This window comes from Oncorhynchus mykiss, chromosome 24 (genome assembly GCF_013265735.2).
Source record: "Oncorhynchus mykiss isolate Arlee chromosome 24, USDA_OmykA_1.1, whole genome shotgun sequence".
Classification (NCBI taxonomy): Eukaryota; Metazoa; Chordata; class Actinopteri; order Salmoniformes; family Salmonidae; genus Oncorhynchus; species Oncorhynchus mykiss.
The window spans coordinates 18,113,028-18,126,162 of NC_048588.1; the positions used below are offsets into that span (position 1 = coordinate 18,113,028).

The following is a 13,135-nucleotide window of genomic DNA, read 5'->3' on the forward strand; positions in this document are numbered from 1 at the left end:
CTTTGTGATTGAACATTAGATACTGTATCTGTACCCTTTTTTAAGTGAACATGCTCCTTTCAAGCTATTTAATTAAAGTCCCAATTTGCAGGTGAAACCATACATTATTTCCATTCATTTTAGATTATCATTCATTTAATAAAAAAGAGAGTTGAATTAAATAGCTGACAAATAAATCAAATCAAAGGAGGAGATATCATTGACCCATAGCATAGAAAAGCAGATAGGCTATGTTGAGTTCACTTTCGACTCCTCCCGCAAGAAAAATAGTAGGCGGGGGTATGTACCTAAACAGATGGGATGAGAGCATTGTCTTTAATCTGTCACTGTTACCTCTGCATGGAGACATGCGGACGATTTTCCTGCATTTATAGACCCAGATTAATATTGTCAGAAGAAGACATCGCCAGGTTTTGATGCAATAACGTTTATACTTTCGAGGATTCCCTTTGTTTCCATGCACTCGGTCACCCGGTTGCTGGAGAGACGGCGGAGCTGAATCGGTCAATAATTTCGTCTCGCAAACCGATCTGTCGCTGGCTGGCGAAGGGGACATATATATCTGAGAATCTCTCTGGTGACGGCCATCAGAAGAGAGACATCGGTGGCATCATACCACAAATCGCATAGGTGGACAGGACACAGGGGCGAAGGGAGAGACATTAATCAGCAGTGTATTTCTACACATCCTGCAGCAATGCCGGGGTTTGATTACAAGTTTCTGGAGAAACCGAAGAGACGGTTTCAATGTCCCTTATGCAGTAAAGCCATGCGAGACCCTGTTCAAGTTTCTACGTGTGGCCACCGATTTTGTGACACCTGTCTACAAGAATTTTTAAGGTAAGCTGTTGGTCTATGTCTGTGTTTCTGTATGTCTTTCTGTGTGTGTCTGTCTCGCTCTCTCTCTCTCTCTCTCTCTCTCTCTCTCTCTCTGAATGTATATGTGTGTGCGTGTCATATTCCAGATTCAGAGAGATTAGCCTATTGGATTGTCATAATGGTATTACATTGTAATGTGTTCTGTATACACAAAGCCTTAAGGGTAAGTCAACACCACTTCCTTTTACCTATAATATTGTTTCACCTGTGAGTGCAAAGGCCTTACAAAGGAAGGACACACCTACAGGATATGTTTACATATATACTTTCCAATTGAAACTGAACATTTATGATTAGTTCCTAGAGTGTGAGACAAGACATGTAGCCTATAAACACAGAGAGAGAGAGAGAGAGAGAGAGAGAGAGGTCTGAAAGCAAGTTTTTTCAGTGTTCTTTAAACCAGTGGTTTTGAAAGTCTATGTCGAAAAAAAAATTAGATATATATACATTGCATTCAGAAAGTATTCTAACCCATAAACTGTTTTCACATTTTGTTACATTACAGCCTTATTCTAAAAATTGATCAAATTATTCCCCCCCCCCCCCCCCCCCCCCACATGAATCTACACACCATACCCTATAATGACAAAGCAAAAACAGGTTTGTAGAAATTTTGACAAATGTATTAAAAATAAAAAACGGAAATATCACATTTACATAAGTATTCAGACCCTTTATTCAGTACTTTGTTGAAGCACCTTTGGCAGTGATTACAGCCTAGAGTCTTCTTGGGTAAGACGCTACAAGCTTGGTACACCTGTATTTGGGGAGTTTCTCCCATTCGTCTCTGCAGATCCTCTCAAGCTCTGTTAGTTTGGATGGGGAGCGTTGCTGCTCAGCTATTTTCAGGTCTCTCCAGAGATGTTTGATCGGGTTAAAGTTCTGGCTCTGGCTGGGCCATTCAAGGACATTTAGAGACTTGTCCCGAAGCCACTCCTGCATTGTCTTGGCTGTGTGCTTATGGTTGTTGTCCTGTTGGAAGGTGAACCTTCACCCCAGTCTGAGGTCCTGAGCGCTCTGGAGCAGGTTTTCATCAAGGACCTCTCTGTACTTTCCTCCGTTCATCTTTGCCTCGATCATAACTGGTCTCCCAGTCCCTGCCGCTGAAAAACATCCCGACAGCATGATGCTGCCACCACCACCATGCTTCCATGTATTGATGGTTCCAGGTTTCCTCGATGTGACGCTTGGTATTCAGGCCAAAGAGTTCAATCTTGGTTTCATCTGACCAGAGAATCTCGTTTCTCATGGTCTGAGTCCTTTAGGTGCCTTTTGGCAAACTCCAAGCAGGCTGTCATGTGCCTTTTACTGAGGAGTGGCTTCTGTCTGGCCACTCTACCATAAAGGCCTGATTGGTGGAGTGCAGCAGAGATGGTTGTCCTTTTGGAAGGTTCTCCCATCTCTACAGAGGAACTCTGGAGCTCTGTCAGTGACCATCGAGTTCTTGGTCACCTCCCTGACCAAGGCCCTTCTCCAATAAAGTTGTAGAAACATCTCAAGGATGATCAATTGAAACAGGATACACCTGAGTTCAATTTTGAGTCTCACAGCAAAGGTTCTGAATATTAATGTAAATAAGATATTTCTGTTTTTCTTTAAACTTGTTTTCACTTTGTCATAGTGAGGTATTGTGTGTAGATTGCTTATAATTTATATATTATAATTGTTTTACTCCATTTTAGAATAAGGCTGTAACGAATCAAAATATATAATATATTTTAGATTATTCAGTGGCCACACTCTGCCTTGATGACAGCTTTGCACACTCTTGGCATTCTCTTAACCAGCTTCATGAGGTAGTCACCTGAAATGAATTTCAATTAACAGGTGTGCCTTGTTAAAAGTGAATTTTTGGAATGTCTTTCCTTAATGTGTTTGAGCCAATCAGTTGAGTTGTTTCAAGGTAGGAAGATAGCCCTATTTGGTAAAAGACAAAGTCCATATTATGGTAAGAACAGCTCAGATACCCGCAAAACACCAGTCTCAACGTCAACAGTGAAGAGGTGACTCCAGGGTGCTGGCCTTCTAGGCAGAGTTCCTCTGTCCAGTGTCTGTGTTCTTTTGCCCATCTTTTCTTTTTATTGGCCAGTCTGAGATACAGCTTTTTCTTTGCAACTCTGCCTAGAAGGCCAGCATCTCGGAGTCGCCTCTTCACTGTTGACATTGAGACTGGCGTTTCGCCTGTGCTATTTAATGAAGCTGCCAGTTGAGGACTTGTGAGGAGTCTGTTTCTCAAACTAGACAGTCTCATGTACTTGTCCTCTTGCACAGTTGTGCACCGGGGCCTCCCACTCCTCTTTCTATTCTGGTTAGAGCCAGTTTGCGCTGTTCTGTGAAGGGAGTAGTACACAGCGTTGTATGAGATCTTCAGCTTCTTGGAAATTTCTCGCATGGAATAGCCTTCATTTCTCAGAACAAGAATAGACTGACGAGTTTCAGAAGAAAGTGGCCATTTTGAGCCTGTAATCGAACCCACAAATGCTGATGCTCCAGATACTCAACGACTCTAAAATACAGTTTTATTGCTTCTTTAATCAGAACAACAGTTTTCAGCTGTGCTAACATAATTGCCAAAGGGTTTTCTAATGATCAATTAGCCTTTTAAAATTATAAACTTGGATTAGCTAACACAATGTGCCATTGGAACACAAGAGTGATGGTTGCTGATAATGGGCCTCTGTACATCCTATGTAGATATTCCATAAAAAATCAGCCGTTTCCAACTGCAATAGTCATTTAAAACATTAACAATGTCTACACTGTATTTCTGATCAATTTGATGTTATTTTAATGGACCAAAAATGTATTTTTCTTTCAAAAACAAGGACATTTCTAAGTGACCCCAAACTTTTGAACGGTAGTGTGTGTATTTTTAATATATTTGGATATATATATATATATATATATATATATACACACACACACACACACACACTACCGTATATATACATAGACTTCGAGCGCCAGCTATCCTGGGGGAAACTTCGGAGGGAACCAGCTACTAGATGGTTCGATTAGTCTTATAAATATATATATTGGAACAGAAAATTAAGATGACAGATTATTCTATGTGAAAATATACAAGCATTTAAAAAACTTAAATGTTATTGAGTAAATGTATTTATTGGTTACTTCTAATTTTGATAAACTCATTACATTTGTATCTCGTAAGGTTATTTGTTCATGTAAAAATCTAAATGTACAGATTTTAAGGTTGTCATTATATTTGAGGTGGGGTCACAATAAATTATTGCTGGGAAGTAGTGGTGTATAAATGGGGAAAGAAATGGGGTCCCCATTGAAAAAGTTTGAATACCACTACCCAGCCTATGGTATTGAAAATGTTTATAACATATTTCAACATTCACTTCTTGGAAAGTTTCACCCATGTCAACTTTATTCCTTTAGATTAGCCAAATGTAGCCAGCCGTTGGGGGTGTTCTTTATACATGCAAATCTCTCATGAAGTCAGTTTTTTTAAATTTTCCATTACTGAATTCAAATTGGCCCAACTGGCAGTATTCTGGGAGCCACCAATGAGAACTCAAGCTCCAAAAGGCCACAAAACAGAAGAGAAAACAATTGCTTGCTTGTATCATCATTTGGCCCAATGCAATTGTAATATTATACATGTATGTTTCAGGTAATAAACTGTCAGAGATTCAGTGCTGTGATGAGGGAGAAATGTTTCAGACTTTGCTGCCATTCTAGCTGTAGTCCCCTACCATGACACATTATCTAATGTTAAGACCTCAGGATCAGGGACAGAGAGAGGGGAGAGGCACTTTGTCTGTTTATGTGTGTGAGTCTGCATGGAAATATGTCTGCGTGTATTTGTATTTGTCCACGTGTGTATGCTTGTTAATATCTGTGTGTTTTCACCCAGGCAGGCAGAGGGGATCCTGGCCTATCTTCCTTGTCTTCTTGTCTGTCTTTTTGCCCTTAGGATGTATGCCTGCCTGACTGCGTTTCGGGCCAGGGGAGGGTGCAGGGTGGTAGTAGTGCTGGGTCCGGGGCAGTCAACAGTGGCGCTGCCTTGGATGAGGGGGGATTAGACAGATTCCTTTATTGGAATCAGGGAATCAGTGTGCTGAGAGATTGGCGGACCATTCACTCGGAGGTCACCAAATTCAAATCTCTTTGTAATCATTTTATTTGTCACTTGCTTCATAAACAACCAGTGAAATGCTTACTTACAGGCCCTTCCCAACAATGCAGATAGAAAAATAGAGAAATTGCACCCTATCCCCTATATAGTGCACTGCTTTTGACCAGGGCCCCTTATGGCTCTGGTCAGAAGTAATGCACTGCAGTATATAGGGCAGTGTATCCAAACCCTGGTCCTCGAGCATAACAGTACACCTTTTCATTGTAGCCCTGGACAAACACACCTCATTCAGCTCATTGAGGGCCTGATAATTAGTTGACACGTTGAATCAGGTGTGCTTGTCCAGGGTTACAATAAAAATGTGTACTGTTGGGGGTACCCAAGGACCAGGGTTGGGAAACACTGATAGGTAGGGTAGGGTGCTATTTGGGAGACATACAGTATTTAATTTTGGCAACTATTTTAGATTTAGTTTTGTGCCACTTGAGGTTCTCATACCCCTTCACCCCTACCACATCCCTTCCAGCCCCCATTGAAAGATGGCTGAAATACTTGGGGGTCCTACTTTATGTATATTTAATTGGATTTCAATTAAACCCTCGTAGTTGGTTATTGCAGGATGCAGGAAGCAGAGGTGGGTCTACCTGAATTTTGTGCTACGTCATCTTGGAACACAGCTTCTGTGTTATTGTTTGAGTAGACAATGGCTGGACATATTTCAGTTATGGCAGTTATGGTTCCCCTTTATGTTTTTGCGTTTCACTTCATTGCCAGAGACAACCAGAAGTTGGAGGTTTTTTTCACCGTATAGGTCTTATCTAGTTCTCTACACATATTTAGACTATCTTGGGCTATGTCCTAAATAGCACCCTGTTCTCTACATAGTGGAATACTTTTGACAAGAGACATTTGCGCCCTGGTTGAAAGTAGTGCATTATGTAGGGAATGGGGTGCCATTTGGGATGCGTACCAGGAATGACTTGTCTTCCTCCCTCCCAGCTGCACACTGTGAACACGGCTGATGTTGACGCTCTGTGTCAGTCAAATAAATCAGACTCCTAGTCGTAAGCACAGGTTTGCAGCTAGATTGACCACTAGCAATGCCATGCTGCTTATTCATGGTGCTTATTCATGGTCCATGTCTTGTCAAAAAGGAAATTCAACAAAAAGATCAAGGCATTATTGCACTTTTTTATTTGATCATTTCTGGCACTATTATTTTAACATATGCAGTGTCCTCCACTAATATTGGCACCCTTGATAAAATGAGCAAAACAGGCTGTGAAAAAAAAGTATGACTGCCTCATCTCTGTACCCCACACATAAAATTATCTGTATAGTACCTCAGTCGAGCAGTGAATTTTAAACACAAATTAAACCACAAAGACCAGGGAGATTTTCCAATGTCTCGCAAAGAAGGGCGCCAATTTGTAGATGGGTAAAAAAAATTATTAAAGCAGACAATGTTTATCTCTTTGAGCATGGTGAAGTTATTAGTTACACTTTGGATGGTGTATCAATACACTCAGTCACTACAAAGATACAGGCGTTCTTCCTAACTCAGTTGCCAGAGAGGAAGGAATCCGCTCAGGGATTGCACCATAAGGCCAATGCTGACTTCAAAACAGTTACAGAGTTTAATGGCTGTGATAGAACTGAGAATGGATCAACAACATTGTAGTTAATCAACAATACTAACCTAAATAACAGAGTGGAAAGAAGGAAGCCTGTACAGAATACAAATATACCAAAACATGTTCACAACAAGGCACTAAAGTAATACTGCAAAACAATGTGGCCAAGCAATTCACTTTTTGTCCTGAATGCAAAGTGTTATGTTTGTGGCAAATCCAATACAACACATTACCACTCTCCATATTTTCAAGGATATTGGTGGCAGCTGTATATCATGCTATGGGTATGCTTGTCATCGTTAAGGACTGGTGAGTTTTTCAGGCTAAGAAAGAAACGGATGAAGCTAAGCACAGGCAACATCCTAGATGAAAATCTGGTTCAGTCTGCTTGCCACCAGATACTGGGAGATTAATTTACCTTTCAGCAGGACAATAACCTAAAACCCAAGGCCAAATATACACTGGAGTTTCTTACCAAGAAGACAGTGAATGTTACTGAGTGGTCTAGTTACAGTTTGACTTAAATCTACTTAAAAATCTATGGCAAGACCTGAAAATGGTTGACTAGCAATGATCAATAACCAATTTGACAGCGATTGAAGAATTTTGAAAAGAAGAATGGGAAAATGTTTCACAATTAGGTATGGAAAGCTCTTCAAGACGAAGTATTGTCTCAGGGGTGTGAATACTTATGTACATGAGATATTTCTGAATTTCATTTTCAATAAATTTGCAAACATTTCTAAATGGGATATTATGTGTAGATGGGTAAAAAATAAATAAATGAAATGTATTTTGAAATCAGGCTTTTACACAACAAAATGTAGAATAAGACAAGGGGTATGAATACTTTCTGAAGGCACTGTATATAAACATATTTTAATACATTTTTTTTATTTAACTAGGCGAGCCGGTTAAGAACAGATTCTTATTTACAATGACGGCCTACACCGGCCAAACTCGGATGACGCTGGGCCAATTGTGTGCCACCCTATGTGGCTCCCAATCACGGCTGGTTGTGATACAGCCTGGATTCGAACCAGGTTGTCTGTAGTGATGCCTCTAGCACTGAGATGCAGTGCCTTAGACCGCTGAGCCACTCGGGAGCCCATCTTAATAAGATGTCTGAAGGCAAAGCTCTCCAAATATACTGTATCAGGATGACAAGCTCGTATATAGAAAGAGAGAGACCGTTGAAGAGTAAGAGATCATTGGTGGTCAATGCCTTTTGCCTGCGGCTTTGTGTCTACCTCAGAGGCCTCCCTGTCTGTGTTCAGAGAATACAAATCCTTTACTCCCTGCATCCCACGCAATGACTCTTTTTAAAACACAAAGACGCACAGAATATAGATTTTTTTCCAGACAAAAAAAGACCAAGCCAGTGTTTTTGTAAAGTAGTGACGACTCGTGATCATAACAGACAAAGAGAGCACGATTCAACAGTCAGTTGCAGCTGCAGTATACTGTGAAGTGGGGACAACCAGACTATCAGGGAGAGCAATCATCTGCACCTATTTTGTGGATGCGTAGAGTGACTAATGTTACTACCAGTTATATTCAGAGTTAATGGGGAATTGATTGCACTATTTGTTCAGCTCAAGTTTTTATCGCTTTCCATTTCAATGTTGGGGACCTAGGATGCTTCCCAAATGGCACTCTATTCCCTACATAGTGCACTACTTTTGACCATAGCACTATGGGCCCTGGTCAAAAGTTGTGCCTATATAGGGAATAGGGTGGCATTTTGGACACACACAATGTCAGTGACTTACAATGTCAGTGACATTATTGACTTGGTAAGCTTGCTAAACTGTAGCGCAGCCAAGGGGAGGGGGGGGGGGGGGGGGGGGGGGGGGGGCTCTGTTTTCATAACACATTGTTTTCTCAGGTAGCCTAGCAAACATCACACTGTTATTCTGAATGGTATTTTGTCTTCTAAAACATTTCAGTGCCTCAGAGGTCTGTCCACAATGACTTTACTATTCATCTGTCGGGATCCTATTGGTCCAGCTGACAGGGGTTTAGGCTATTTGACAGCCACTTCACCCTTCCATCGATCTCACACAGAAATGAATCTAGTCAATTGATTAACACAGTAAAAAGCCACACGTAGCAGAGTTCACCGAGTGTGTTTCCATTTTTCCATTGGCTTCATTAGAACACTGTTCAAACTGAGGACTGAGACAGTTGCGCACGCAGGGATTGCACAAAGGGCAGTTGGGATCATTCTGAAGCAAGCACAAGTAAGCCTATACCGAAGCTCCCTGAGGTAATTTGTATACATTTTGTACACAGAGTGGATCCCCTCCCAGTGAGTCCCAGATTTTGTGTTCAGTATGTGAAATCAGTCCAGGCTTGCCAGCCAGCTTTCACTTTGACACTGATAGCTCTGCCAGCGTCTCTGGGACCCACCTGGATTCGCCACTCCTGTGTAACAGGCCATAAAAATAGCTTATTACTTTAGAGCATAAATCACCAAATTGACACTTCCACTTACTCATAAGTATGAATGATCTATGGTTACATCTCAGCAGGTCTCTCCTTCATCTCTATCCAAGTTGAATCTTATCTTCAACTTTTCCTCATGGTATCCCTTGAAACAAGTGGCCTCCACACCCTCGCTTCAGGTTTGACGCTTTTCATATGCTATCGTACAATAACTTTTCCCTTTTCTCTGACAGACACACTACTTTTGAACTAACACAATCTTTTTTTTTTTTGCTGAATTATGCCAAAATCTGTCATTCTGCCCCTGAGCAAGGCAGTTAACCCACTGTCCTCCGGGCGCCGACGACGTGGATGTCGATTAAGGTAGCCCCCGCACCTCACTGATTCAGAGGGGCTGGGTTAAATGCGGAAGACATATTTCAGTTGAATACATTGTTGGACAACTGACTAGGTATCCCCCTTTCCCTTTGTGATGAAAAGACTTAGCTTGTCTGTCAGCGTGTTAGCATGTGATGCTAATGGGCTGTTTTCTCCGCCCATGGAGAGAGCGAGGGAGTGGAGGAATGTTTAAATACAACAGGCCAACAGGCAGAAGCCCTGGAGGCTCCCTGGCCCAGCCCTGATGTAGAGTCATGGGGTAGTAGAACGAGTACAGCCCTGAGGCTTATCACTTCTGCAATCAACTGTAAGTCACATGCCTGTATGCTGATCTTGGCCTGCGTCCCAAATGGCACCCTATTCCCTACTTTTGACCAGGGCCATAAGGCTCTGATCAAAAGTAGTGTACTGTATAGGGAATAGGGTGTCATTTGGAACGCAGCCCTGGTTGCTAACGGCAAACCCCTTATCATAGGCCTTGGCAATTAGCTCAATGCTCATTAGCAAAGGAGAATAAAAATAATTCTCCCCAATAAAAATTATTCTCCCCATGATATAGGGTAAGAGCGGCCTTACATGCCAAACCCATCCCATACATGGTGTGATACATGGAGTCATGTATCTTGGGTTAGTGTTTGTGTGAGCCAAGGCAGGGTCACACTTGCACAACTGTGTCATCTCTGTGGGAATACTACAGTACTCCGGCCTAGCCTTGACTGGATCTGGATCAGTAATTGGTTTATTCTGCCCCATAAATTCTTCCTGGATGTGTTTCCTCAACAATATGATAGCCTACTGTAACTTCTTCCTGGATGGGCCTCCCCAACACTATGGTAGCCTACTGTAACTTCTTCCTGGATGGGCCTCCACAACACTATGGTAGCCTACTGTAACGTCTTCCTGGATAAGCCTCCCTAACACTATGGTAGCCTACTGTAACTTCTGACTTCCTCTACTGTCCCGAGGCGCTAACGGTCTAATTGTTATGCCATTTTGGAACATGGTGCCATTTGGATAATTGCCATGGGGTTTATACATGTGGTGATTAATCATCCCCACCGGCCAAGGAAGTATGAGTTTGAGTGTTATGAGAGGGAAGATGATTAATTTAACATTGGCAGCATAGTGTCCATGAGATGTGGTGATTGTGCTGTTTTACTGATGCAGGCTATAGGCCTACTCATCTATTCTCTCTGCTCCCTGACTTGTCTGTATGGCTTCTCAGTCTCCCACACATGTAATAACACTGAAGTCCATTTTGATGCAGCATCACCAGCATTCTCAGTGCCTCCGCAACCTCCAACTTCCTCTCTCCTTCCCCACATCGCTCTTCTTCCCTCCATCCCTTCCGCCGTCTGGGAAAGCGAGTGCACAAAAAGCTTATTGTGAATGAGGAAAGAGTTTGGAGGGAAGAAAAGGGGGATGATTGATGTGGTCTGAGACAGTGGAGAGATAGAGGTCAGGCTCTCGTCAGCCAAGGGAATCTGGATGAGTGTCATTGGTCTCCATTAAAGCCAGATGAATTGACTTCTGTCTATTGTGTGTGCAGTTTGATAGGGAAATGCAGAATAGAGGCACTTTTGGCCAGGGATTTAGCTAGTGTCTTTTAAAGGACTAAATGGGGTCCGGGAGCACTGGTGCCTTTCTCTGTGTGTAAGCCAGGCCTGCTCTGTCAGCTGGGCCATAGAAAAAGTGTGTGTGTGTGTGTGGGTTCAGCCGGACTAATAATGAATGGCTCAGTGAATGAGGATCTCCAGTTCCAAGCCCCACACCCATCCTCTAGTCTCTTCACATAGGCCTTCATAGACCCTCACAGGTGTCCAAAGACATTCTTGTATGTATGGCACACAGGGATACAGAAGGGGATGCAGAAGGAATGTTTTTATTTTGCTTCGTCTATTGCTGAGCAAAACGTAGTTCACTGTGCTTCGTTGAAGGGGGTTTAGTTAGCGGAGTGAAAGCCCCCAGGCCTCTGCTCTGGTCTACTCTGATCTGCTCTGTTCTCTGGGTGGGTGGTGACGACCTCTCAAAGCTGAGTAGTGCTGTTCAGGCCAGCTGATGAACTGGGAATGATGAAGTTTAGAATCCTTCTAGAAACACTGAGGCAGTAGTAGCTCATACAAAGGAGTAGGGTGAAGTTGCTCCTAGACAGTGATCTTGGTTCAGTTTCCCCCACTAATGGTTCCGGTTAAGATTGACGGAGGGGAAGCTGATTATTAGACCTGTACCTAGAGGAAACTTCAACCCAGAGCTAGTACACAGAGGCAGTTCCTAACATACAGTAAAAGGGAGGCAGGGTAGACACACCATGACATGGAAGTATCCCAATGTAGGCTGTCACTATTGAGAGAAACTAAACCAGTACTTCCTCACACATGCATGGACTTTGAAGTAATCCATTGTGTGAAAGTCCACTGATCTTTTAAAGTTTAACATGTCAGTTACACTTCCCCACTACCTGAGCTAAGAGGCGTACTGCACCTGGTGAATCACAAATAGAGCTCTGCAAACATACAGTATGAATTATAGCTCTGCCCTTCAGAATAACTCAATGACCTATATGGTGCTCATTCACCCAAATCAACTGGTACAGTAGTCGTTACTGTACATGAATGGACACACTGATTTGATGGCTTTGGACTCTATACATACACTACCGTTCAAAAGTTTGGGGTCACTTAGAAATGTCCTTGTTTTTGAAAGAAAAGCACATTTTTGGTCCATTAAAATAACATCAAATTGATCAGAAATACAGTGTAGACGCTGTAAATGACTACATTAGCTGGAAACAGCTGATAAAAAAAAAGTGGAATATCTACATAGGCGTACAGATGCCCATTATCACCAAAAAACACTCCTGTGTTCCAATGGCACGTTGTGTTAGCTAATCCAAGTTTATCATTTTAAAAGGCTAATTAATCATTAGAAAACACTTTTGCAATTATGTTAACACAGCTGAAAACTGTTATTCTGATTAAAGAAGCAATAGACTAGTTGAGTATCTGGAGCATCAGCATTTGTGGGTTCGATTACAGGCTCAAAATGGCCAGAAACAAAGTACTTTCTTCTGAAACTCGTCGGTCTATTCTTGTTCTGAGAAATGAAGGCTATTCCATGTGAGAAATTGCCAAGAAACTGAAGATATCGTACAACGCTGTGTACTACTCCCTTCACAGAACAGCGCAAACTGTCTCTAACCAGAAGTCCTCAACTAGCTGCTTCATTAAATAGTACGCACAAAACACCAGTCTCAACGTCAACAGTGAAGAGTCGACTCCGGGATGCTGGCCTTCTAGGCAGAGTTCCTCTGTCCAGTGTCTGTTCTTTTGCCCATCTTTTCTTTTTATTGGCCAGTCTGAGATATGGCTTTTTCTTTGCAACTCTGCCTAGAAGGCCAGCATCCAGGAATTGCCTCTTCACTGTTGATGTTGAGACTGGTGTTTTACAGGTACTTTTTAAGGAAGCTGCCAGTTGAGGACTTGTGAGGCATCTGTATCTCAAACTAGACAGTCTAATGTACTTGTCCTCTTTCTCAGTTGTGCACCGGGGCCTCCCACTCCTCTTTCTATTCTGGTTAGAGACCGTTTGCGCTGTTCTGTGATGGGGTAGTACACAGCGTTGTACGAGATTTTCAGTTTCTTGGCAATTCTTTGCCGCCATTTTGAGCATGTAATCGAACCCACAAATG

At 42.3% G+C, this 13,135-nt stretch overlaps 1 protein-coding gene across 1 annotated transcript in view; it reads left to right on the forward strand.

The window, feature by feature from the left end:
* Positions 1-238: 238 nt before the first annotated feature.
* Positions 239-13,135, forward strand: part of LOC110503912 (TNF receptor-associated factor 4) — a 52,043-nt gene continuing 39,146 nt past the window's right edge. The window contains exon 1 of the mRNA XM_021582546.2: positions 239-840. Within this exon, the coding sequence (XP_021438221.2) occupies positions 698-840 (143 nt within the window). The 5' untranslated portion in view covers positions 239-697. The remainder of the gene's footprint in view (positions 841-13,135) is intronic.